Raw genomic sequence first — 21,891 nt, forward strand, 5'->3', positions numbered from 1 at the left:
GCATATGCTTCCATGTATGATTTACCCCTGGTTGAGTTTTAAATTGGATACATGCAGAATTTCATATATACTCAAACACATGCCTGAGCTAGGGAGCCCAAGTGTGGAGTGTTTAAAAAAGGAGAGTGGCAGGTTTTTAATCCATGGCAACTATCGGCTGCTTGTCCTGCAGTGGCTCACAGAATGTACTGTGTCCTGGCGCCTTGCCCCTACTATGTCCCACTGCATTTATCACTCAGCATTTTATTCCAGAGTGCAGCACACAAGAGTCCTTGACATTGTGAGGCTCATAGCCTGGTGAGGTGACACATTGGTCACACCCCACACATGAACAAATGATTATTCCTGCTATGAAGGAAAAGAATAAAGTGCCGTGGGAGGAACAGGTGTGTGTCTCCTAGAGTGAACAAGGTCAGAAAGAGAAATGTCTTAGGGAAACGGTGTACTGTTGTCATTGTGTAATATGAATACAGGCTGACAGGAAGGGCACAGGGAGCACTTTGGGGTTAACTGCAGTGCCACAGGCCTGAGAAGGCCTAGACTGATTGTCTCCCCTCCTTCCCCATCAGATTCTTGAAGTCCCTGATGGGCATCGGGCACCGGCTCCTCTGCAGAGGGACAGCTGCGATCATCCTCTCCTCCTCCTGGAGCCAGGCAACCTTGCCAGTTCTCCCTCCACAGCCCTGGCATCCCCCCAGCCTTCTGGGCAGGCTAGTCTTGAGGAGCTGGCATCCTTCCCCAGTGACAAAGGTAAGCTGAGGAGCTGAAGTAGCAGGGGGCTGGCTTCAAGCTACAGGAGGTGCTTCACTCTCTTTTCCTTCCAAGCAGCCTCAGGTCCAGCATTATGACTTCTGAGCCAACTAGACTATCTATGAGTCATCTACACTCTGTCCTCTGTGCCAAAAATAATAATGGTGCTTTTCAGCACATTCTGATTTGTGGCTTATAAAGTCTCTGCACCTATACTTTTACTTAATCTTCAGTAGAATCCAGAAAAGCAGTCCTTCCATCCTGGTCTTATGACTAACATGGAAAGCCAGGACATCTCTGTTCAGGTATCCCCTCTACTCATTTCCTAACAAGGGGCTTCAAGGCAGTTATAAATGATATAAAGTAGGAGAAGGTATCTCTTGCCCAGCATCCCTCAGATGGACCCAGGCTGACACTTGAACTGACTCCAAATCTACTTCCTCCTGCACCCCAGCTCTTCACAGACAGGTTAATACAGGGATCCCTGTTGTCCACACTGTCTGATGTGAGGTTCCCAGCAAGTCTACATGGTAGGTTGGTAAAGAGCATGATCTAACACTACACATAAGTAAATAGAGCATAGTGTAAGGAGGAATAAATGTGATGTAAATACACATAAAGATAAAGTCAATATATGAAACTTAGGAAAGTTCATTCATGGTATGGAAAGTGAGAGAAATTTTATCCTCTGAGTGGGGTTGAGTCAAGGTTGCTTCTTGGAGTTGGTACAGGAGGAGCATTCTCCACAAGGAGGGCTAGGCTTTCCAGACTGTGGCAAGAAGGCAGCTGGGGTATTCTGGCAGGCAGGGCATTGCAGTTTCAGAAGGAAGGATGGTAGGAAGGGTTCCTATAAGTCTTGAGGTCTGGAGGTTCAATCCCCATCTGTCTCCTGGAATGTAGAATTGGTATAAGGCCTTTTCCCATCAATGTATTTTTGTTTGGTTTTGGTTTTGTTTAGTTTTTTTTTTTTTTTCCTGGAGGGAGAGGGCTTTGAAAGGAACCTGGGACTTCATACATGTTTAGCAAATATTCTTACCACTAAGCTATAAAATCCTAGCCTTTGGCTTTTTTCACTCCCCTTTTATGTCAGTCATGGGACTTGAACTCAGGGCCTGGGCGCTGTTCCTGAGCTTTTCTGCTTAAGGCTAGCACTCTATCACTTTGTGCCACAGTTCTACTTCCAGTTTTCTGGTGATCAATTGGAAATAGGAGTCTCACCTACTTTCCTGCCTGGGCTGGCTTCAAACTACAATCCTCAGATCTTAGCTATTTGAGTAACTAGAATTATAGATGTGAACCATCAGCACATAAGCCCCTTGGACTGTGTCTGTTTATTTGCCTATTTTTTTTTTTTTTTGCTAGTTCTGGGGCTTGAACTCACAGTCTGGACACTGTCCCAGAGCCTGTTTGTCCTCAAGGCTAGTGCTCTACCACTTGAGCCACAGTGCCACTTCCACCTTTTTCTAAGCAGTTTCCTGGAGATAAGCGTCTCATGGACTTTTCTGCCCAGGCTGGCTTTGAACTATAATCCTTAGATCTCAGCCTCCTGAGTAGCTAGGATTACAGGTGTGAGCCACTGGCCCTTGTCTAATAAGTAGGATTTTTAAAGGTAGAATATAAAAGAAACCAACCAGATTAGCAGAGCCACTTTGCCCCTTTACACCCAGGCCTGAACTGAGAAAAAAAGAGGCCTTTCCTTCCTTTTCACTGGACTCAGCCTTGCTCTGTCTACAGCTTCCTCTCTGGGTCACCCAGCCTTCCTTGAAGATGGCAGCCCGTCTCCAGTCCTTGCCTTTGCTGCCTCCCCTCGGCCCAATCACAGCTACGTCTTCAAACGGGAGCCCCCAGAAGGCTGTGAGAGAGTGCGTGTGTTTGAAGAGGCCACGTGAGTACATCAAGTGGAGGTGTGGGAGGGATGGAGGGCCAGCCCCATGTCATCCCACCTGACAGGCCCTTCTCCAGTCATGATGTCTCTCCTGTCTTAGAGGTGTTGTCAACATCAGATTATGAGTATTACTGTTTTTTCCATGATCAAACTTGTTGACATTACCTCCCCTGAGCACTTAAATCTTTGCTTATCATTATCTCCATAGAAACCTGTTCTCTGCCCACATGGCAGCCACAAGTGCAGCAGGAGCTGGAAAAGAAAGATATCTGAAACCTAACCTTTGTTTCTGCTATTTTTTACCCCTATCCCTGGGGGAAGGTATGAGGATTTGCTAGACCATAATAAGGAAGTGAGAGAGACAGAGAGACAGAGAAACAGACACAGAGGGGGGGGGGGGGGGGGGGGGAGGGAGAAGAGTATGAAGTGTTGTGAACTCCTAGACAGAAATGTCTAGTCCTTACAAGTAGGGACTAAGGAATATTCCCAAACCTGATTGGGTAGTTCAGAAGCCATTCTGCTTGATCTCTTTCCAGTTTCCCTCCCCTTAACAAAAGGCTGAGAGGGACCTTTCCAGGCCCACACTGTCTCCCTCAGCAGACCCAAGAACTCTTTTATTTTCTCCGGCAGCTCCATATTGGACTGGGCAGATTCACACTGGAAGTTGTGGTTTTGATGGCAGTCAGGAAGTTTAGTCATGGTGTGGGATTGTTTGGGGTATTGAGAGCACCAAGTATATCTTAAATGAGGGAGCAGACAAACCATGGAGGTAGGAGTTCTGGAGAAAACCACTGCCTGCAGGACTTTACTAGTACTAGCCTTGCTGCTGGTATGCTTCAAGCCTCTGGATCTCTGGAGTGCTATGCAGGGAAGAGACCAGCTCTTGTAGCTCAAGCAGACTGGACTCTGTGCTTTCCCTCAGTCCACGTTGTAAATGCTGGCTAAAATTAGGTTATTGCTTGTCCTGACTCTTTCTCAGACTCTTGATGCCAGAAGTGGTTTTAAAGTAGTCCACATGTGGGCTGGGAAGGTGGCTCAGTGGTAGAGTGCTTGCCTTGCATGCATGAGACACTGGGTTTGATTCCTCAGCACCACATAAGCAGAAAAAGCCGGAAGTGGCGCTGTGGCTCAAGTGGTAGAGCGCTAGCCGTGAGCTGAAGAGCTGAAGGACATCACACAGGCCCAGAGTTCACACCCCATGACCACAAACACACACACACACAGCACACACACACAGCACACAGGCCCAGAGTTCACACCCCACGACCACACACACACACACACACACACATGCACGCACGCACGCACGCAAAGTAGTCCACATATAGGACCACCAAGTCCATCGATTATTTGTTAACATAATCTGGGTTTAAAACTCTGCAGTTCCCAAGGTCTCTGCATTTTATCTGTTGGCAAGTTTCTTGCATGTAGCAATTCTTTTGCCACATTTTCCTCCTCATTGCTGCTGCCCTTTCTTAAGACCACCTGGATTTCCCAGATAAGCGGTCAAGCTACTCAGGGTCCTGCAAGTTGCATTTGTGTTCTCTGAGTATTGCTCTGTGTTCTCTTGGTCTGTCACACACCAAGAACATTCCTTCTCCTGTCCATTTCCCACCCCCCAACAAAGTAGGATTTTTTTTTTCTTCTTTCGGTTGTGGGTGCTGTGCTGTCCCTGAGCTCTTTTGCTTTAGGCTAGTGCTCTACCACTTTGAGCCACAGTACCACTTCCAGTTTTCTGGTGGTTAAATGGAGATAAGAGTTTTACAGACTTTTGTGCCTTGGGCTGGCTTTGAACCTTGATCCTCAGATTTCAGCCTCTTGATAGTTAGGATTACAGGCATGAGCCACCAGCGCCAGCCAGAATGGATTCTTTTAAACCCTTGTCTGTGAGGATGCCTTGCAGAGTGCCTGTGCCCTCAGGCCTTTGCTCACACCACCACCCCCTCGCCCCCAGCCTGCCACTGTTTGGCACCACTTCTCATGCTGTACCTGACACCTCGCTCTTTCCTGGGCCTTTAAACTATGAGGTTGCTAGGATTAAAACGAAAGTCAATGTGTCAATCTGTATTCTGAGTATTTTTTCGGTGCCTAGACTTCAATAGTACCATTAGTGACCAAGGTTTACCATCTCCGCCCATTTGTCTTCTCACCAGAAGCCTCACAGCTAGCAACTCCTCAGGTTTCTTTCCCTCTAGTCATACATGCTCTTCTAGTTTATCATCAGGATTCCTCACTCAGGAATTTGTTAGCTGAACTGCTTTTCATCCTTCTGTTTTCCCCTAACACTCAGAAGAGCAGAGACCATTTCTCTCACAGTAAAGGTTATACAGATATGGCCAAGATTATATGATAAGTTAGAACCTAAGTCTTCTGAGACAGTCTAACTGCCATCCTGATGGTTGTTGCTGTCTTTTCCTTACAGCAAAATATTTCACAATCACATCTTTCAAATGTGTTCAAGAGTTAGATTCATTAAGCTAGTAGGTTTCAGTGGGAGACTTTTTTTTTTGTCCCCAGCAGATAATAGCAATGTCAAGAGCCACCCTCCACCTTTTTGTGTGTGTGTGTGTGTGTGTGGTACTGGGGATGGAAACACATGGTAGGTAAGCAAGCTCCACCACTGAGCTACACCTCTACCCCAAGAGACATGGTTGTCACAGCCTGGGGCATTCTGGTACTACTCACATCTAGTGAGTAGAGATCAGAAATGCTGTTAAATAATCCTAAAGTACTTTCCTATCCACCCCTGCAGCTGGGAATTATCCAGCTCTAATGTGAATAGGTCAAAAGCTGAGAGCCACACCTTCAACTACAGGTTTAAGAAAGCCATTTGTGCTTGGAGCTCTGACTTTTGGCAAATAGTCTGCTCCTGACACATTTCCCTGATGACATCTTTCAAATGAAAGAATCCCTTCGTTTCCTCTTCTAGAATCACATTGTTGGGTAGCTATCTCTCCTGTTTCTAGCTATCTTGTATTTCTTCTTATTTAGCCATACTAAGAGAGGATAGGCTATAGATTATAGCTCAGTGGAGCGTACTTGCCTAAAATGAGCGAAATACCTGTGAAGTGCTATGTGCAGTACTATCCCCAGTGCAACACAAAAATGGTAAGAACCGAGGGACCTAAAGACTATAGCCTTTATTTTTTGGTCAAGTTGCCATCTGTTTGAGCAGAGAGATCCAACTCCCCTGCTGTAGTGACATGTCTAACCCTTCCTCACTGGCTGTTTCTCTGTGTACCTTTGTGTTTCTTCATTCTCCAGGTCCCCAGGTCCTGATCTGGCCTTTCTGACTTCCTGTCCTGACAAGAACAAAGTCCATTTCAATCCGACCGGCTCAGCCTTCTGCCCTGTCAGTTTGATGAAGCCCCTCTTCCCCAGCATGGGTTTCATCTTCCGCAACTGCCCCTCAAATCCGGGATCTCCTCTTCCTCCTGCCAGCCCCAGAGCACCACTTCGGAAGGATCCAGAGGCTTCCAAGGCCTCCCCACTGCCATTCGAGCCATGGCAGCACAACCCGCCATCAGAAGAGTCTGTACTTTTCCAGAGCTCCTTGGTAGTCTGAGGGGACCCCCTCCACACATACACATACTCTGCTACGGAGACCAGTGCCTTGGTGGCAGGCCTTTCTTTAGCTCCCTGAGTTGAGGGATGGGAAGGCCTTTCCCTCTCGACCTTCGAGCACTTTCGTTTATTGTGTCAAAGCCCTGAGTCCTCTTTCTGATGGATATGAGCCTCTCTGAATGTGAGGGGACTTGCTTCCTCCATTAGCAGCTGGGCAACTCAAAACTCAACACCTGTGTACCTGCCACTTCCCTCATTTGATGGAAACTCACCTAGGTCCTGAGTCCCCCACCCCAGGGTGTGAGTCCAGTTGAATTAGAGTAGGCTCTTGCTGGCATGGAGCAGGCTGGCTGTGACTGAGGGGGAGGGGATGTCACAGCTTTCTTCCTACTCCACCTCTAGAGACACAGAAGAGCAGACCAGAAGATAAGTACCCATCCTCATGCCTCCCTCCTCTTGGAGACTGACCAAAGCGGCCCTAAAGGGCCATAACACTTGACCAATTCAGCTGCTGGCAGTGCGGGGAACCAAATGTTTTCCCAAGTGGCATTTCATCTCACCCTCACCCTGACTAAAGATTGTCTTAAGCAGTAGCCCAGCTCCCCGGTGTGTGGTGGAGGAAGAGGGAGAGCGAGTGTTCCTTCAGGTGACAGTGGTAGCTCCAAACCCTCCACCGGTCCCAGGGCTAGGCTGGATTAGAAAAATGCCTATTTTTCTTGTATCGATGTAGAACTCTATTTTCTCCCAAAGACACTATTTTTGCAGCTGTTTGAAGTTTGTATATTTCCATATTGCAGAGCTTACACACAATTGAAGAATGTTAATGTTTGAGTTTTCTTATCTTGTGTTTAGAAGTTGTTGTTGGTTTTTTTGTGTGTGTGCAGATCTTGTTAATAGACCAAATAAATAAGGATTCCCAGCAGCTTGAAGTTCTGTTAAGTATATGGGAGGAGTGGAATGGAGATGGACAGGATCATATTGGTTGTTTCATTTAACTTTACTATTAAACACATAATGCCTTGGGTGTGGGTGCTATCTAGACGGACATCCTGCTTCTTCACAAGACACAGAAACAGCAGACCCATGTAAAGTCTGTCCAGAAAAAAGTGTGATGTTGCCTGTGAGTGGCTGAGGGAGGAAGTCATTGGGGATGTGACCCATCTTCACTGAGTCTGAGAAGGCTCTGGATTCTGGAGAGTGGAATTGAGAGGAAATGAGGGTGACTGCGGGGGTGGGAGGGAGTGTACGACAATTTGGCCTGGTGAATGTTCCTTGCACTGGCAAAGGGAAGGAGATAAGGGGATGTCATTAAGATTAATTCTCCTAGTACACCTTTAAGACCATTATGTTCCCTTTGGCTCTTCCCATTTCAGTGGGCACCTACAACCCAGTGTACAACCTTGTAGGAAGAAACTGCTCTTGTTCTGCAGCTTCTCAGTCCAATGCTGCTTCTATAAGAGCTCTTGGGGGAAAGTGGAAATAACCGTCCCAACTTTCTGATAGTGCCCTGAATTTACAAAGCATTTTCACAAAACACACATTGTTACTACTATATCAGGTGGCGAATTGAGAACCCCAACAGCAATCATGAGTACCACTGGGTCTTATCTATAAGACCTCAAGACAAATCCTCTGTCAGGCTATCCTAACTATCATGTTTAGTGCTTTACATGAGGTGCTATTGAAATATGATAACCACTCAATGAGAGAAAGGTGAGGGAAGATTTTTTTAATTGACTTTTTCCCAGACAGATAGCAAATGGGAGCACTAGGATTGAAAACCTTAGCATTTGATACCACTGCCCATGTTTTTATATTCACATTAATCTCACAAGACCTGAGTCGAGTGAATTGTTTGAGGTCATGGCTGGCAAAAAGACCAAAACTGGGACTGGAACCTAAATCTCTGATCCCAGCTACTTATTACTTGACTCCCTGGATGTGCCAACTGATTCAGTAGACTAAGGCACTGGGCAAGAGAGCAAATGCTGGGAATTCCCCACTGTAATACAAAAGAGGCAGTAGACTAGGATAGGATCTTCTGTTTCTTTTTTTTTTTTTTTCTTTGGTAGGTCATGGGGGCTTGAACTCTGGTCTGGGCACTGTCCCTCAGCTCTTCAGTTCAAAGCAAATGCTCTTCCACTTGAGCCACAGCACCACTTTGTTTTCTGGTGGTTAATTGGAGATAAGGGTCTCACAGACTTTCCTGCCTGGGCTGGCTTTGAACTGTGATCCTTAAATCTCAGCCTCCCAAGTAGCTAGGATTAGAGGCGTGAGCCACCAGCGCTGGCTTGGATCTAACTTCTCTAAGCCCCCTTAAGGTGGCTGGCTTGCCCCCAAAGTCTTAGTGAGTCAGACCTCTAGTGATGGGTGTGGTACTGCCCAATGTTTCCTTCCTTTGCCTGAGTCAGTGCCAAAGAGCAGGCAGCTAGAAGAAACAAAACAGCCTAGAGTCCAACTGGTTGCCTGAGAATTGGGCTAATACACGGGGATTGAGTGGAAAGAATCGGGGTCAGTCTGGCCCCTGCCAGTTTGGCACAGCAGGTTGGAGACACAGCCCTTGGGTGGAGGAGGGGTCGAATGAGGGATTTAATGTGAAAGATGCTGGAGGAAGTTAGTTTTGGGTCCATTGTTGGTAAATTGGAGAGCCTTGAAATTTCACTTCAGTGAACTTTCATTTTCACTTCCAAGATGTGAGAAAATAAGATAGGAGTTGAGAAAGGGTAATGACAATCCCTTCAACTTGCACAGCACCGTTTACAGTTTATAGAACACTTTAATAAAACTCAGCTCTTTTGATCCTCAGATCAGTCAAGGGGTGACAAAGCTGTTTACTAAAGATTTCTAGTTTACAGACTGGGAAAACTGTGGCTCAGAATTTAAGCATCACGTGTACACTGTCCCACCTTTTCCCTCACAAGACCCCGGATCTAGCTGACGTCTACTGCGTTGCTCCTAGTATAGGAAGCACAGGAACTGCGTGAGGACTCTCCAAAGCCAGGTTTTGAGCACTTTGGTAGAGCGGAGTTGAATCACTGACGGTGGGCATCCGCTAGAGGGCGTTGAGGCTCCTTAAACGTTTCAAGGCGTTAGGACCCAGGAGAAGCCGGGATGTCCACCCGGAGACTTTTTAATTCGCTCCCCCGGCAGCACCGCCCCCGTCCCCACCCACCTGTCTGTCTTCGCACAGCCCAACCAATTGGTGACCTCCACATCCTTATACGTCATCACTCTACGACCGCGTATCTTCTAGGCCACTCCGTCGAGCTCCGGGTTGCAGTGGTCCTCAACATTGCCTGATTGAAAATAAAAAATCGAGGTATTAGCCTCGAGAAAGCTGAATTCTGTCGCCACCAGGAATAGAGCCAAGATCTCAAGAGCCTGTTTTCTTTCTCATCAAGTGTTTTCTGGATTTCGAGGACTTTTCCTCTTGGCAACCCTAAGCTGGCAGTTCTGGAGTTGACTGCTGGGTCCTACTAAGGCATGGTCGCGTGTAGCTCCTATGAGGCCTCTGCTGCCGGTCGGCGATGTCCGCCTGGAGCTGCCGCCTTCGCCGCCGCTGCCGCTGCCGGTTGTGAGCGGGTCTCCGGTCGACTCGTCTGGGCGTCTCATGGCCGCTAGCAAATCCCTGGTGCCAGACCGGCTGCGCCTGCCGCTCTGCTTCTTGGGTGTCTTTGTCTGCTATTTCTACTATGGGATCCTGCAGGAGAAGATGTGAGCGGACCCCTGGGAATGGGAACACGGACCTGCCTCGCTTCCGCACCCTCTGTCCAGCCCGAGGCCGGGCTCGGGCCTCCTGTCTGCCCCCAGGCTTTCCTCTTATCCCCATAATTCTAAAACGCTAGACTTAATGTTTAGGGTTCTCAGGACCTGATAGTATTTCTTCCTTTACATGGTTTTTTTTTTTTTTTTTTTTTTTACCATGGTTGAGTCCAAGAACCTGGGACTTCTAATTCTCTAGCAGATTTCCACGACCCGAGCCAAGTGTTTTGGAACCCCCAGGTGTTTGTGGGCAGCCTGTTTTGCCTTCAGCCTTGTTTCCTAGCTTGGATACCTTCTTCCTGGGGTACTTGGGTCCACTGCTTGATTTTCCTTGTTTCCGCTAATTCCATCCTCTACGGATTCTTTTTCTGAGGGGGAAGATGGGGAGTCATTAGGGTAATTAGTATCTAGATCCAATTACATCAACTCCTTTTGTAAATGAGCTTAATATCCCTTACAAACTCTTGCTCTACCTCCAGAGACAAGATAATTCAAAGCTTTCAGTGGCTGTAGGCATTCTAGATGACAGTAAGTGAAATATACTCATTTCTCTGCTCTGTTATGCACTTCATCGTAGAACAAGAGGAAAGTATGGAGAGGGAGCCAAACAGGAGACGTTCACCTTTGCCTTAACTTTGGTCTTCATCCAGTGTGTGATCAATGCTATGTTTGCCAAGATCTGTGAGTACTTAGATAATATTTTGTTGGGGAACTCCCCTCCCCCATTCTGGGTATTAAGCATTGATTGATTCCACTCTGAGGTCTAACTTTCCCTGACCCTCATATAGACTCTGTGTAGTCTACAAGTCTAATGTGAAGTGAGATTAAAATATTATACCCACAAATTAGACCAACTTCTGAGTCACAGATGTTCAGAGAATTGGTCTTTGCTTCCAAATTTCTATTGAGAATACTTAAAAATTTTTCCTTTGACTTTCCTTTATGTGTCAGCTTCAAACATGTTTTGAGCTTTCTTTGTTCCCTATAGTCAACCAGCAGAGATAAGTCCTCTCTTGAACTGAATGAAATCCCTACATGCACCCTGCATGTGATCACGTGTCAGGCTTAAATGGAATTGGAGAGTTGAATAATTTTCACAGATTTCCCAGTCTAAGAGGACAGAAATAGCTTATGTCTTATTTGACAGATAGGTTCTTTTCATGTGGCCTCAACTTTTGCTTAGTGGTCCATCCTAGCCCCACTAGGTTTCTCTTGTATGTTTTTTTGTTTTTTTGTCTTCTCCCAGTGATCCAGTTTTTTGACACTGCCAGGGTGGATCGTACTCGGAGCTGGCTCTATGCCGCCTGTTCTGTCTCCTATCTGGGTGCCATGGTCTCCAGCAACTCAGCACTACAGTTTGTCAACTACCCAACTCAGGTGAAACCTCAGGGTGGGCTGAGGGTTGGCTCAGAAATTGTTTTGAAATTATCTAAGGAGTCTTTCCTCAGGTGTGTGATGACCTAAATAAAAGAGTCCTGAGAGAGTGTGTTTGATGAATTCAGTGTATAAACAGCTGAAGTTTAGTGGTGGGTTGGGTCATGATAGGGCTGCTTTGTGAGGCTGAGGTTCCTGGTGCTGGCCTGACATTCATCTTATTGTTGCACCTAGTACAGTTCCTGGCACATCGTAGATGCTCAGAAATTATTTGCTGAATTTAATTTCAGGTCCTTGGTAAATCCTGCAAGCCAATCCCAGGTAAGCAGAAGAAGATGGTCTCCATCTTCTGTCCTTTTTCTTCCTCTGCTAGAGTTCTCTGTCCCTCTTTGTTTCAAAATCCCATTATAGGCCTTTCCAGGGACTTTTCCTCCAGGCCTTCTCCTTGCCTGTCTTGTCATCTGTGTGACTTCCGTGATGTGCATAAGCTGGTAATTCTCAGTAGAAGCTAGAGGCAGACCTACTTTGCCTCACATGTTCACTCATTTTTGTATTCTGTGGGTTTACATTGTCATCTCAATTTGGCTATCTGTTTCTCTCAACCGCTCCCCTTTCTTTACTGTTCCCCATCTCTACTTTATTCCTTCTTGGACCTTTCACCTTTGCTCTCTACCTTTTCCCCACCTTATACTCTACTCAGCAATATTGCTCAATCATCTTTATCTAGATGCCAACATGTTTCACCCCTACTTTTATTCTCTATAGATCTTCCTTCCCAGACATTCTTTTCTCCTTGAGGCTTTCTTGGCTCCTAGGAGAAGGGTGTTGGGGTCATTGATGCTTGTGGATGCCTGAATTTTTCTCACTATTTTTTCCACTGTAGTCATGCTCCTCGGGGTGACTCTTTTGAAGAAGAAGTACCCATTGGCCAAGTACCTATGTGTGTTGCTAATTGTGGCTGGAGTGGCCCTTTTCATGTACAAACCCAAGAAAGTAGTTGGAATGGAAGAACATACAATTGGCTATGGAGAGCTGCTCCTGGTATGTGGTCTTGCTAAGAGGGAAACCTTTTCTGGCAAAGTCAACCAAAGGACAGACCCACCAAGGCAGCCAGAAGACCAGTGTTTCTCAGGAGAGGGTGTCGTACTGCTTGCACTTCCTTTCTGATGGGAAGCCTGAAATATTTATCTATAGGCAAGCTCCCCTAGTGAAGAGAATTCAGAGGCCTGTGTCCAGATCCTTGTGTTAAGTCATAGAGACTTGAGAGCTGAGGAGGATTAGTATCTCTCTCAACTGGGTTTCTAAAGAACATGGAAGCAGAGTTGGAAATAATACAGCAGGGGTCATTGTGTATTAGGCACTGTTCCAAGTGTTTCACAAGTTAATTGATTGAATTTTTTTACAGCAGTCTACATCTTACAGATTAAGGTCAGAGAGATTAAGTCCCTTGCCCTTTATCACACGCTATTTAAGGAGCAGAGTCATCATTCCAATCCAGGCAGTCTGCCTACAGAATTCATTCTCTGGGTCACTATACTCCAAGCTAAAACGCTAACCTGCTGGGACTAGATTTTCTTTCTAGCTTTAGCAAAAGAAGGGGGTGGCTCACACAGCCTATTTCAGTCTCATGTACAGCAGTTTCAAGGCATTCTATTTGGAGGTGGTTGGCTTCCTGAATTCAGTACGATGATGTGGCTCAGCCTCTCAATTCTGTTGGAGAAGGACAGATAGCATGTCTTCCTGTTTGGCCTGTGAACTCTGCATTTTGAGGAACCTGAGGATTATAATCCTGTGTCCTGGGTTTGGGAGGGACTCTGATGGTCAGCTCACTGTAGACTGTTCCTTTTTCTTTCCCAGCTCTTGTCTTTGACCCTGGATGGACTGACAGGTGTTTCCCAGGACCACATGCGAGCTCATTACCAAACAGGCTCCAACCACATGATGTTGAACATTAACCTTTGGTCGACATTGCTACTGGGAGGTGGTAAGGAGCAGTTCTGCTGTTCTTCCCACCTAGCACCAGAGGGCAGACTTCTCTCATATAGTCATCCCTGGCTCAGATGCACAGGCTTAGACCAGACTTGGTTCGAGATGCCCTTTTGTCCAAAACCCCAAAAACCTGCACTAGCAGGGTCTGTTGCTATCTGTTACCTAACACAGTAGGGGTAGATCTGTGCCAGGTAAAATACATGGAGTATCTGGGAGCTTTCCCTTTCAAGAGGCAAATGAGTATTGGTGTAGTGCTCACAGGAAACAAACTTAGATACACATAGAAGAGAGTTTGTCATGAATGTGTTTACTTTGAAACCAAGGTTCCCTAATTGTTCAAGTCTGGGTACTTGTAGAGAGCATTTTGGGCAGCACTCTGGGGTCATTGGAGGAGCTTCTGGAGGTGACCTGTGTTAGGAACTTCTTTGAGCTAGAGATTTGCCGCTTACTGTCCCTGCAGTAGCTGAGGATCTCTGCTTGCAATCACTTTGTTTGAAGTAAATTATTAACTCGCCTTTCTTGTGAAAATCAAGTCTTTAGTTTCTCTAATCAAATAAAAAGGGAGAAACTTGAGAGGCATGATGGAACAGTACAAACTCACTCCATATACTTCTGCTCCCCATCTCCTTTGGGTACTTCAGTAGACGGTGTATAAGCATGCGTGTATGCCATACAAGATGTACCATTCTCCTTTTGACATTTCTCTGTAGGAATCCTGTTCACTGGGGAGCTCTGGGAGTTCTTGAGCTTTGCTGAAAAGTACCCAGTTGTCATCTATAACATCGTGCTCTTTGGCTTGACCAGTGCCCTGGGTCAGGTGAGTTCCTTGGTTAGTTTTTTTTTTTGGTCATGGGGCCTGAACTCTGGGCCTGGGTGCTGTCCCTCAGCTCTTCAGCTCAAGGCTAGCGCTCTACCACTTGAGCCACAGCACCACTTCTGGCTTTTTCTGTTTATGTGGTGCTGAGAAATCGAACCCAGGGTCTCATGCATGCAAGGCAAGCACTCTACCACTGAGCCACCTTCCCAGCCCCCTTGTTTAGTGTTTGGTTTTTTTTTTTTTGCCCGTCCTGGGGCATGGGCACTGTCCTTTGAGCTTCTTTTGCTCAAGGCTTGAGCCACAGCATCATTTCCTGCTTTTTCTCTGTATGTGGTACTAAGGAATCAAACCCAGAGCTTCATGCATGTTAGCAAGCAGTCTACCACTAAGCCACATTCCCAGCCCTCTTAAAGACAGGACAATTTGACTTCCCTTTTGTAGCATTGGTTTCCTAAAAAGGTTGCATTGGGGGGGGGGGCTAAGGCAGTACTGGTATTTGGGTTCAACAGCCTCATGCTGGGCCTTGATCTTGCTGGGTAAGCACTTTGCCACTTACAGTATGCCTCTAGCCCTTTTTGTTTTAGTTATTTTTAGGTAGAACCTCCATTCTTTGCCCTTCTACCTATGCCTCCTGGTAACTACAATTATAGTTGTGACCACTATACCTGATTTTTTTTTTTTTTTTTTTTTTTGGGTCCGGTCGTGGGGCCTGAACTCTGGGCCTGGGCGCTGTCCCTCAGCTCTTCAGCTCAAGGCTAGCACTCTACCACTTGAGCCACAGCGTCACTTCTGGCTTTTTTCTTTTTGCTTATGTGGTGCTGAGGAATCGAACCCAGGGCCTCAGGCATGCAAGGCAAGCGCTCTACCACTGAGCCACCTTCCTAGCCCCGGTATACCTGATTTGTTGAAATGAGGTCTTGCTAACGTTTTTCCCTGGGCTAGCTTTGAACCTGATCTCTGCTGTCTAAACAGCTGGGGTTATAGGCATGAGTCATTGCACCTAGCTCCTGGTATCTATCTGTCTTTAAGTTTCATAGAAGACACCCAATAACCAGCCTGATCCACCTTTCTTTCACCCTCTAGAGTTTCATCTTCATGACAGTTGTTTATTTTGGTCCCCTGACTTGCTCTATCATCACCACAACTCGGAAGTTCTTCACAATTTTGGCCTCTGTGATCCTCTTCGCCAACCCCATCAGCTCCATGCAGTGGGTGGGCACTATACTTGTGTTCTTAGGTAAGTTCTACCCAGAGCAGATGCTTCCTTATGCCACAAAAGAATAGTGGCTGAGCTTTAGTATGGTATTTCCCCAACATTTACTTGTGTATTTGAGATTTACTTAGTTGTTTTAGAGAACTCACTCCCTCCCCCACTTTTTTTTTTTTTTTTTAAGAGACAGGGATTCACAGTAAAGGTCAGACTGGCCTCAAACTCAAAACCCTCCTGCTTTAGTCTCCTGAGTGCTGACCAGGTGTATACACCACACCCAGAGAGGGAAATTTTTTACTCGGGTTTGAGCTTGAGGCTTTTGTTTGGTAGACAAACATTGCACCATGCTTCTAGCATTTTTTGCTTTACTTTTCCAGTTAGAGCCCCTGGCTTTTTGTTTGGGGCTGGCCTTAGGCCACCGTCTTACTTCTGTCTCCCATCTACCAGGATTCCAGGCATATTCCACTATACCCTATTTGTTTTTTTGACCAGGGTAGCCTCCTATCTCTGCTTCCTGCCAAATTAGAATTACAGGTGTGTGCTAAAAAGAAAGCTTTTTTTTTTTTTTTTTTGGGTAATGTGGCCTTCCCCAGATCCTGTACAGGACAGGTGCTTATTCCTTACTGACTCATGGTGCTATGGATGAGCTGAGAAAAATAGCTTGAGAGGGAGGGAGGGAGGGAGGGAGAGAGAGAAAGATTGTGTTTCTTTTGCAGTACTGAGGTTTAAACTCCAGTCTCACAGTGCTGGAAAGGTACTCTACCATTGAACCATGCCTCCAGCCAGACACTTAAGTCTCTGTATGCGTGCGTGTGTGCGTGCATGCATACGCGCGTGCATGCGTACGTGTGTGTGTGTGTGTGTGTGTGTGTGTGTGTGTGTGTGTATTTACCAGTATCTTGGCGGATTTTTTTTTCATTTCATAATCTGTTATCTCTGAGAAGGTCATATAAAATCAGTGTTGTGAGTTTTATTTAAAGCCCCAGTTTGTGGGGTTTTTTGGTCAGTTGTGGGGCTTGAACTGTGGGCTTGGGTGTTGTCCCTTAGCTCTTCAGCTCGAGGCCAGTGCTCTACCATTTGAGCCACAGTGCCACTTCTGGCTTTTTCTGCTTATGTGGTGCTGAGGTATTGAACCCAAGGCCTCATGTAAGGCAAGTACTCTACCACTGAGCTACTTCCCAGTTTTGAAGAACTAAAATTGACTCCTTCAAATCATTGGGTTTCCCCTCCAATAAAACTGAGCTCATTTTCTGCTTTCTGTAGGTTTGGGTCTTGATGCCAAGTTTGGGAAAGGAGCAAAGAAGACATCCCACTAGCAAGAGAGAGACTACCTTCACTCCAAGAACACTTTGGTTGCTCTCTCCAGTAGTGACATCTCTTGGGAGAATGGACTTTAGTAATGATAAGGGACTGGGTTCTGTCTTTAAAAAAAAGAAAAAGAAAAGCCACAAAATCATATATTATGAAAAAAGAAAAGAAAAGGAAGAGAAAAAGAGGGAGGGGCATCTGGATTTTAACGTGGGAAGTTTCTGTTCCTGATGACCTGGAGTACAATCTAAAGCAAATAAAGAGAGGAAGAGGCAGAGCTTGAAGCTTGCACCCCACGCTGCTGCTCTGTGGTTAGCATGGTTGGTCGGGTAATTCCCCACTAGCCTGTGCATGACCAAGATGGGCTCTGAGAGACTGGTTGTGCCAGCAGCCTCTGTTCCCCTGGGCCAGCTCTCTAAATGTGCTAAGACAGGTGGCTGCTGGCTATTACAGCCAGAGGATGGAAAAATCACTTCTCCAGAGCTTGGGCGGGCAAACATGTCATGAAAAACCTGAGAACTCTGTTCTCTTCTTAAGAACTGCCGTAAGGTCGGGATGAAATAAGTCTAGAGCCTCAGGGTCAGCTGAGTTTTTGCTTGTTCTCACTGTCACCCCTCCGCCAGAACTCTACCGAGACCCTGCATGTGTCCTGTGAGCAGCTTTGCAAGGTCTACGAATATACTTGTTCTCCCCCCTCCATCTCTTCCGTCTGTTCTCAGTCCACCTGGTCCCCTCCAGGGAGGCTGGATTAATCCCTTTTATTCCCCTGCTAAAGCACTGCAGTGCTCTGCCATCCTTAGCTTTGCCAAGGTGTCACCATGCCAGCTTCTGCCTGTTGAAAGGAGGCTGGCGGAAGGCATGGTGGCTGAGTCCTGGCACTGAGCCGCTGTCGGGTTTTTGGGTGGTAATGGGGGAGAAGGCGGAGCATGGAGTGGAGCCACCTGCCCACTGCTGCCTTCAGAGTTGGAAATCGCAATCCTCCGAGGACCAAACTTTACACATGAAAGTGCGTTTCTACCAGCTGCAACTTGGCCTCCATCTGTTCGGCAGCCGCAGCCCCTTGGCTCTCCAGATGGGAGCCCGGCCTCCTTCCTGAGTGCTGCCTTGCACCCCCACCCAGCCTTTCAAGCCCTGCCCCACTTGCACTCTTCTCCTTCCCTAGGGCTGCATATTTCCTTAGCTCTGACCCCAAAGGCCCCCTTTCATTTTGAACTCCCTCTTGAGAAGTTGCAGTACATTTGGCTGAAATTCCTTTCTCCACCCCTCTCCCCTCTTTTTCATCCTGAAGGCTTCATCAGTTAGTGGCTTCTCTGCTCGAGTGGCATGCATTCTGTGGGTTGGTTAGGTAGAGGATTTCAGCAGGACTAGGGGCCTGCAAGGCAAGCATCATCTGGACCCGCTGGTTTAAGAAGACAACTTTCTGCCTATCAGACTTGTCCCCCTGCCATTCCCAGCTAGCTGGCAGAACCCAGTGAGTTTCATTGGGTCAGGGTGGCTCTCACTTGGTTGCAGAGAAGTGGCTGGCTCATGGAACAAGTCTGCCCCTTCCAGCAGTGGGCTGGGAAACCCTGTTTTGGCATTTTCACTCACGCTCCCATCTATTCATCTAACTTGTCTTTCCTTTTGGGTGTCACACTAAGCAGTCTGGGGCTTCCAAGTTAAGCAGGACTAGCAGTTACACTCTAGTGGGCCCCATGTTTAATGAAGGGAGACAGGAAACCAAATCACTGTCCAGTAATGCAGGTGGAAGGAAGGGGTCTGGGCATGGTAAGGCTTGACAGGAGAGTGTGGGAAGATGAAAGCAGGAGCAGATGGAGCTTTGGCTCCGCTGCCAAGCCGGGAGAGGGATTTTCAGCTGCCTCGGTGCCCCTTTCCACTCTTGTCTCCAGCCTCTGGTCAGTTCCAATGAGAACACATTGCAGGACAATGGCTTTCAAGTGAGGTGTCATTCCACTTGAAGGTTCCTGAAAATGTTTCGTAAGCTGCCAGCTTGTTTCGGTGGCATTTTTAACTGCAGCTTCACGGGAACAGAGCATGCCAGATTTGACTGAAGTCAGAACTCCCGTTAGCTCACAACAGGGCTGATACTAGGCAAGTTCAAACAGAGGCCTTGTTGCTCACTAACCCTGGGCAGCCTGGTGCCTTGGGTTTCTAAAGATCAAAGGACTTATCTCTGCAGTTAATTGTCAGCTATGTGCAGAGGGGAGGGAGCCAACATGGAAGTTTCCTGAGCCGTGTTTTCAGTGTGGGGTTCATTGTACTCAGGTCTATTTTGGTTAAAGTTTGGGTCTACCTCCTTTAAGCTCACAGTAACATGATTTATGTTTTCATTTTCCTGTGTATCTCTTAACCTGCAGCCAGAGTACCCCCAAAATTTGATTTGGGATGCAATCCTAGGGAAAGGATTTTAAAGTTAAAGCCTTAAAACAAGGAATCACATTTTGTTTTTTAAAGGACTTGAAGTAGCAGCTGGCTCCTTACTACCCTGTGAAGCCCACAGAGCAAACATCTGCACTTCTTAGGCATGGAAAAATCTAGGGGAGGAAAGGCTTCGTGACCTGCAGTAGGTTCCTGGGTATGTCCCCAAGTTCTGGTCGCCTCCTGGATCTCCGCCCATTGCCTCTGCCTTCTGACTCCACTCATCAAGGGACAGTTTGCACATTTTATGAGTGGAGCTGGTTGTTTTCCCCAGGTGTCCTGGCAGAGAAATTACCCCAGGTCTCTGAAGGATCATTCAGTACTTCCCATCAAAAGCACACCAGCTGTCCTTAGGAACAGTAAGCAAATATATTTACAGAGCTCCTGCTTTCTCCTAGCTCTGTAGTGCCTGCCCTTTCATCCTTCGGATGTTCCTATGGAAAGAGGGGCCAGAAGCAGACTGCCTGTATTTGGGATAGGGAGCTGGAAATCCATCAAGGTGCAACAACTGCAAGTCACATGGTTCTGTGGGAGGCAGGAAATGGAAGTGAGCCTCTCTCCAGAGGTCTACTTCATCTTAACAGCAAGCTATGCCAATGGATCCCAGCTGCTGGGATTTTCTGGCAATTCCTGACCGAATTTCCAAATAATTTGGGGGACTGACATAGGTCTTCTCTTTTTGTTTGATACTGTGTTTTCTTTTTGTTTTGTACTGATTAAATTCAGGGCCTTAGATTTGCTAGACAAGCACTGTATCACTTGAGCCACACTCCAATCCTTACAGTTTTAGTTCATCATGTAGGGTTTTGCTGGTTTGGGATTACTGACATGAAATACCAAACAGAGCCTGGCTTTTTAAATTTTACTGATTGATTTATATTAGCTTACATTATAGGTATACAGAGGGGGATTTCCCGTTTACATTTCCACACATTTACAATATCTTCCAATCAATCTCACCCCTTCTTATCATCTCCCTCCTCAAAACAATTCCCACAGGTTTTCATTGTTTTGTTTTCATAGTTGCACAACAATCTAATTCAATTGTATTCATCCTCTTCATCCTCCTTTATTAGCCCATTTTTTTTGTTTGTTTGTTTAATGAGGCCATTAAGAAAAAAAAATCAGCCAGGCTCTGGTGGTTCACGCCTATAATCCTAGCTACCCAGGAAGCTGAGATCTTAGGATTGCAGTTCAAAGCCAGCCCAGGCAGGAATGTCAGTGAGACTCTTATCTCCAATAAACCACCAGAAAACCAGAAGTGGTGCTGTGGCTCAAGTGGTAGAGCGTTCATCTTGAGCTGAAGAGCGCAGGGAAGTGTCCAAGCCCAGAGTGCAAGCCCCATCACTGAAAAAAAAAAAAAAAGAAGAAATCACCAGTTGGGCACTGGTGGCTCAATGCCTATAGTCCTAGCTACTCAGAAGGCTGAGATCTGAGGATTGTAGTTCAAAGCCAGCCCAGCCAGGAAAGTCGATGAGATTCTTATCTCCAATTTGCCACCAGAAAACTGAAAGTGGAGCTGTGGCTCAAGTAGAGTACTAGCTTTGAGGAAAAGAGCTCAGGAACAGTGCCCAGGCCCCAAGTTCAAGCCCCATGACCTACAAAGAAAAAAAAATCACCATTATAGTTTAGCAAAGGACTTTGTGTTTCAAGGAAAAGCTCTCTTCTTCCAAAGAAGTTGTAATTGGCAATCATTCAGTTATATTGATGATAAATCAGTTTTTCGATTGCAGAAGGTGTTCAGCATACAATGATATTTTCTGTTCACACATCACTGATTTCTTGATACAACTTGTGGTGTGAGCCAGTGCAGTGGCATTTGGCTCCTGCTTCTCAGGAGGCTAAGACAGGAGGATCCAAGTTGAAAACCAGCTCGGGCAAATTATTGAGAACCTGTCTCAAAAAATAAAAATGGTTGAGGATATAGTTCAAAGATTGAACCACAGCCAGCTGCCAGTGGCTCATACTTGTAATCCTAGCTACTCAGGATATGGTTCAAAGCCAGCCTGAGCAGGAAAGTCCCCATGAGACTCTTCAATTAACCACCAGAAAACCAGAAATGGCGCTGTGGTTCAAGTGGTAAATCGCTAGCCTTGAGCTGAAAAGTGCACAGACAGTGCCCAAGCCAAGAGTTCAAGCCCCAAGACTGACAAAAAAAAAGATTGAACCACTTGCCTGGGTTCAACCCATAGTTACAGAAACACAAAACAACAAAACCAACCAAAGCAAAAGACAACACCTTGCAGTGTAGAGCCCACATTCCACAGTGCAGCCCAGTGGAGCCCCCCTGTGAAATAAGCATGCAGACAAAAATAGAAGGAAGAAATGAAGGGTCTATAATTTAGGACATTCTGAGAGCCCAAAATACCATTGGCTGACCTCAGCTCCTCAGTGGGATCAGGAGGAAAGTAAACTGTGGAGGTTTCCAAGAAACTGCCGGGAGCTCTGCCCAAGATCTACCCCTAGTGACTTCATACTGTGGCATTGATCACCCAGCCCCTCTCCACCCCCACCCCCAGTGTCCAGAATATAATCTGGAGGACAGCTACTCCCTGGTGAAAAACCCACTTCTGCCAGAGCACAGTCCTAGGCCTGAAGCCAGTGGGCTATGGCAGGACAGACAGGAAGGGGGCCTGAGTGGGACTCAGAACCTTCAACTCACTGAGTCACAAGCCCACAGGACGGGCCGTTTCTGTTTGAATAGGCCTGCCTCTTTGTGATTTTGGGAAAAGGAAAAAGAGGAATGTGGTTCAGGTACTAACCAAAAGGGAGGGGCACTAGCTTCTTGCCACTTCTGATTTTCTCTGTTTTAGT

General features: G+C 46.6%; 2 protein-coding genes across 7 annotated transcripts in view; both read left to right on the top strand.

Moving 5' to 3' along the window:
• The window catches only part of Fam117a (family with sequence similarity 117, member A), a 52,739-nt gene extending 45,625 nt beyond the window's left edge, over positions 1-7,114 (top strand). For all 6 annotated transcript variants that reach the window (XM_013008825.1, XM_013008826.1, XM_013008829.1 and 3 more), the window contains 3 exons: positions 570-750; positions 2,485-2,635; positions 5,900-7,114. In XM_013008825.1, the coding sequence (XP_012864279.1) occupies positions 570-750; positions 2,485-2,635; positions 5,900-6,200 (633 nt within the window). In that variant the 3' untranslated portion in view covers positions 6,201-7,114. The remainder of the gene's footprint in view (positions 1-569; positions 751-2,484; positions 2,636-5,899) is intronic.
• Positions 7,115-9,662: 2,548 nt separating this feature from the next.
• Slc35b1 (solute carrier family 35, member B1) lies at positions 9,663-16,943 on the top strand. The gene is made up of 9 exons (XM_013038124.1): positions 9,663-9,913; positions 10,539-10,642; positions 11,208-11,338; positions 11,626-11,656; positions 12,219-12,376; positions 13,193-13,319; positions 14,035-14,141; positions 15,225-15,378; positions 16,615-16,943. The coding sequence occupies exons 1-9, from the start codon at positions 9,702-9,704 to the stop codon at positions 16,665-16,667; spliced, it is 1,077 nt and encodes a 358-aa protein (XP_012893578.1). The 5' UTR covers positions 9,663-9,701; the 3' UTR covers positions 16,668-16,943.
• Positions 16,944-21,891: the final 4,948 nt, after the last annotated feature.

This window comes from Dipodomys ordii, unplaced genomic scaffold (genome assembly GCF_000151885.1).
Source record: "Dipodomys ordii isolate 6190 unplaced genomic scaffold, Dord_2.0 Scaffold7, whole genome shotgun sequence".
NCBI classification, from domain to species: domain Eukaryota; kingdom Metazoa; phylum Chordata; class Mammalia; order Rodentia; family Heteromyidae; genus Dipodomys; species Dipodomys ordii.

Bases quoted from the DNA above. Each gene is read 5' to 3' on its own strand.
- Slc35b1 (XM_013038124.1), top strand. From the start codon at position 9,702: ATGAGGCCTCTGCTGCCGGTCGGCGATGTCCGCCTGGAGCTGCCGCCT. The intron at 13,320-14,034 runs GTAAGGAGCAGT...ATTTCTCTGTAG, and splicing joins GACATTGCTACTGGGAGGTG to GAATCCTGTTCACTGGGGAG. The intron at 15,379-16,614 runs GTAAGTTCTACC...TGCTTTCTGTAG, and splicing joins CACTATACTTGTGTTCTTAG to GTTTGGGTCTTGATGCCAAG.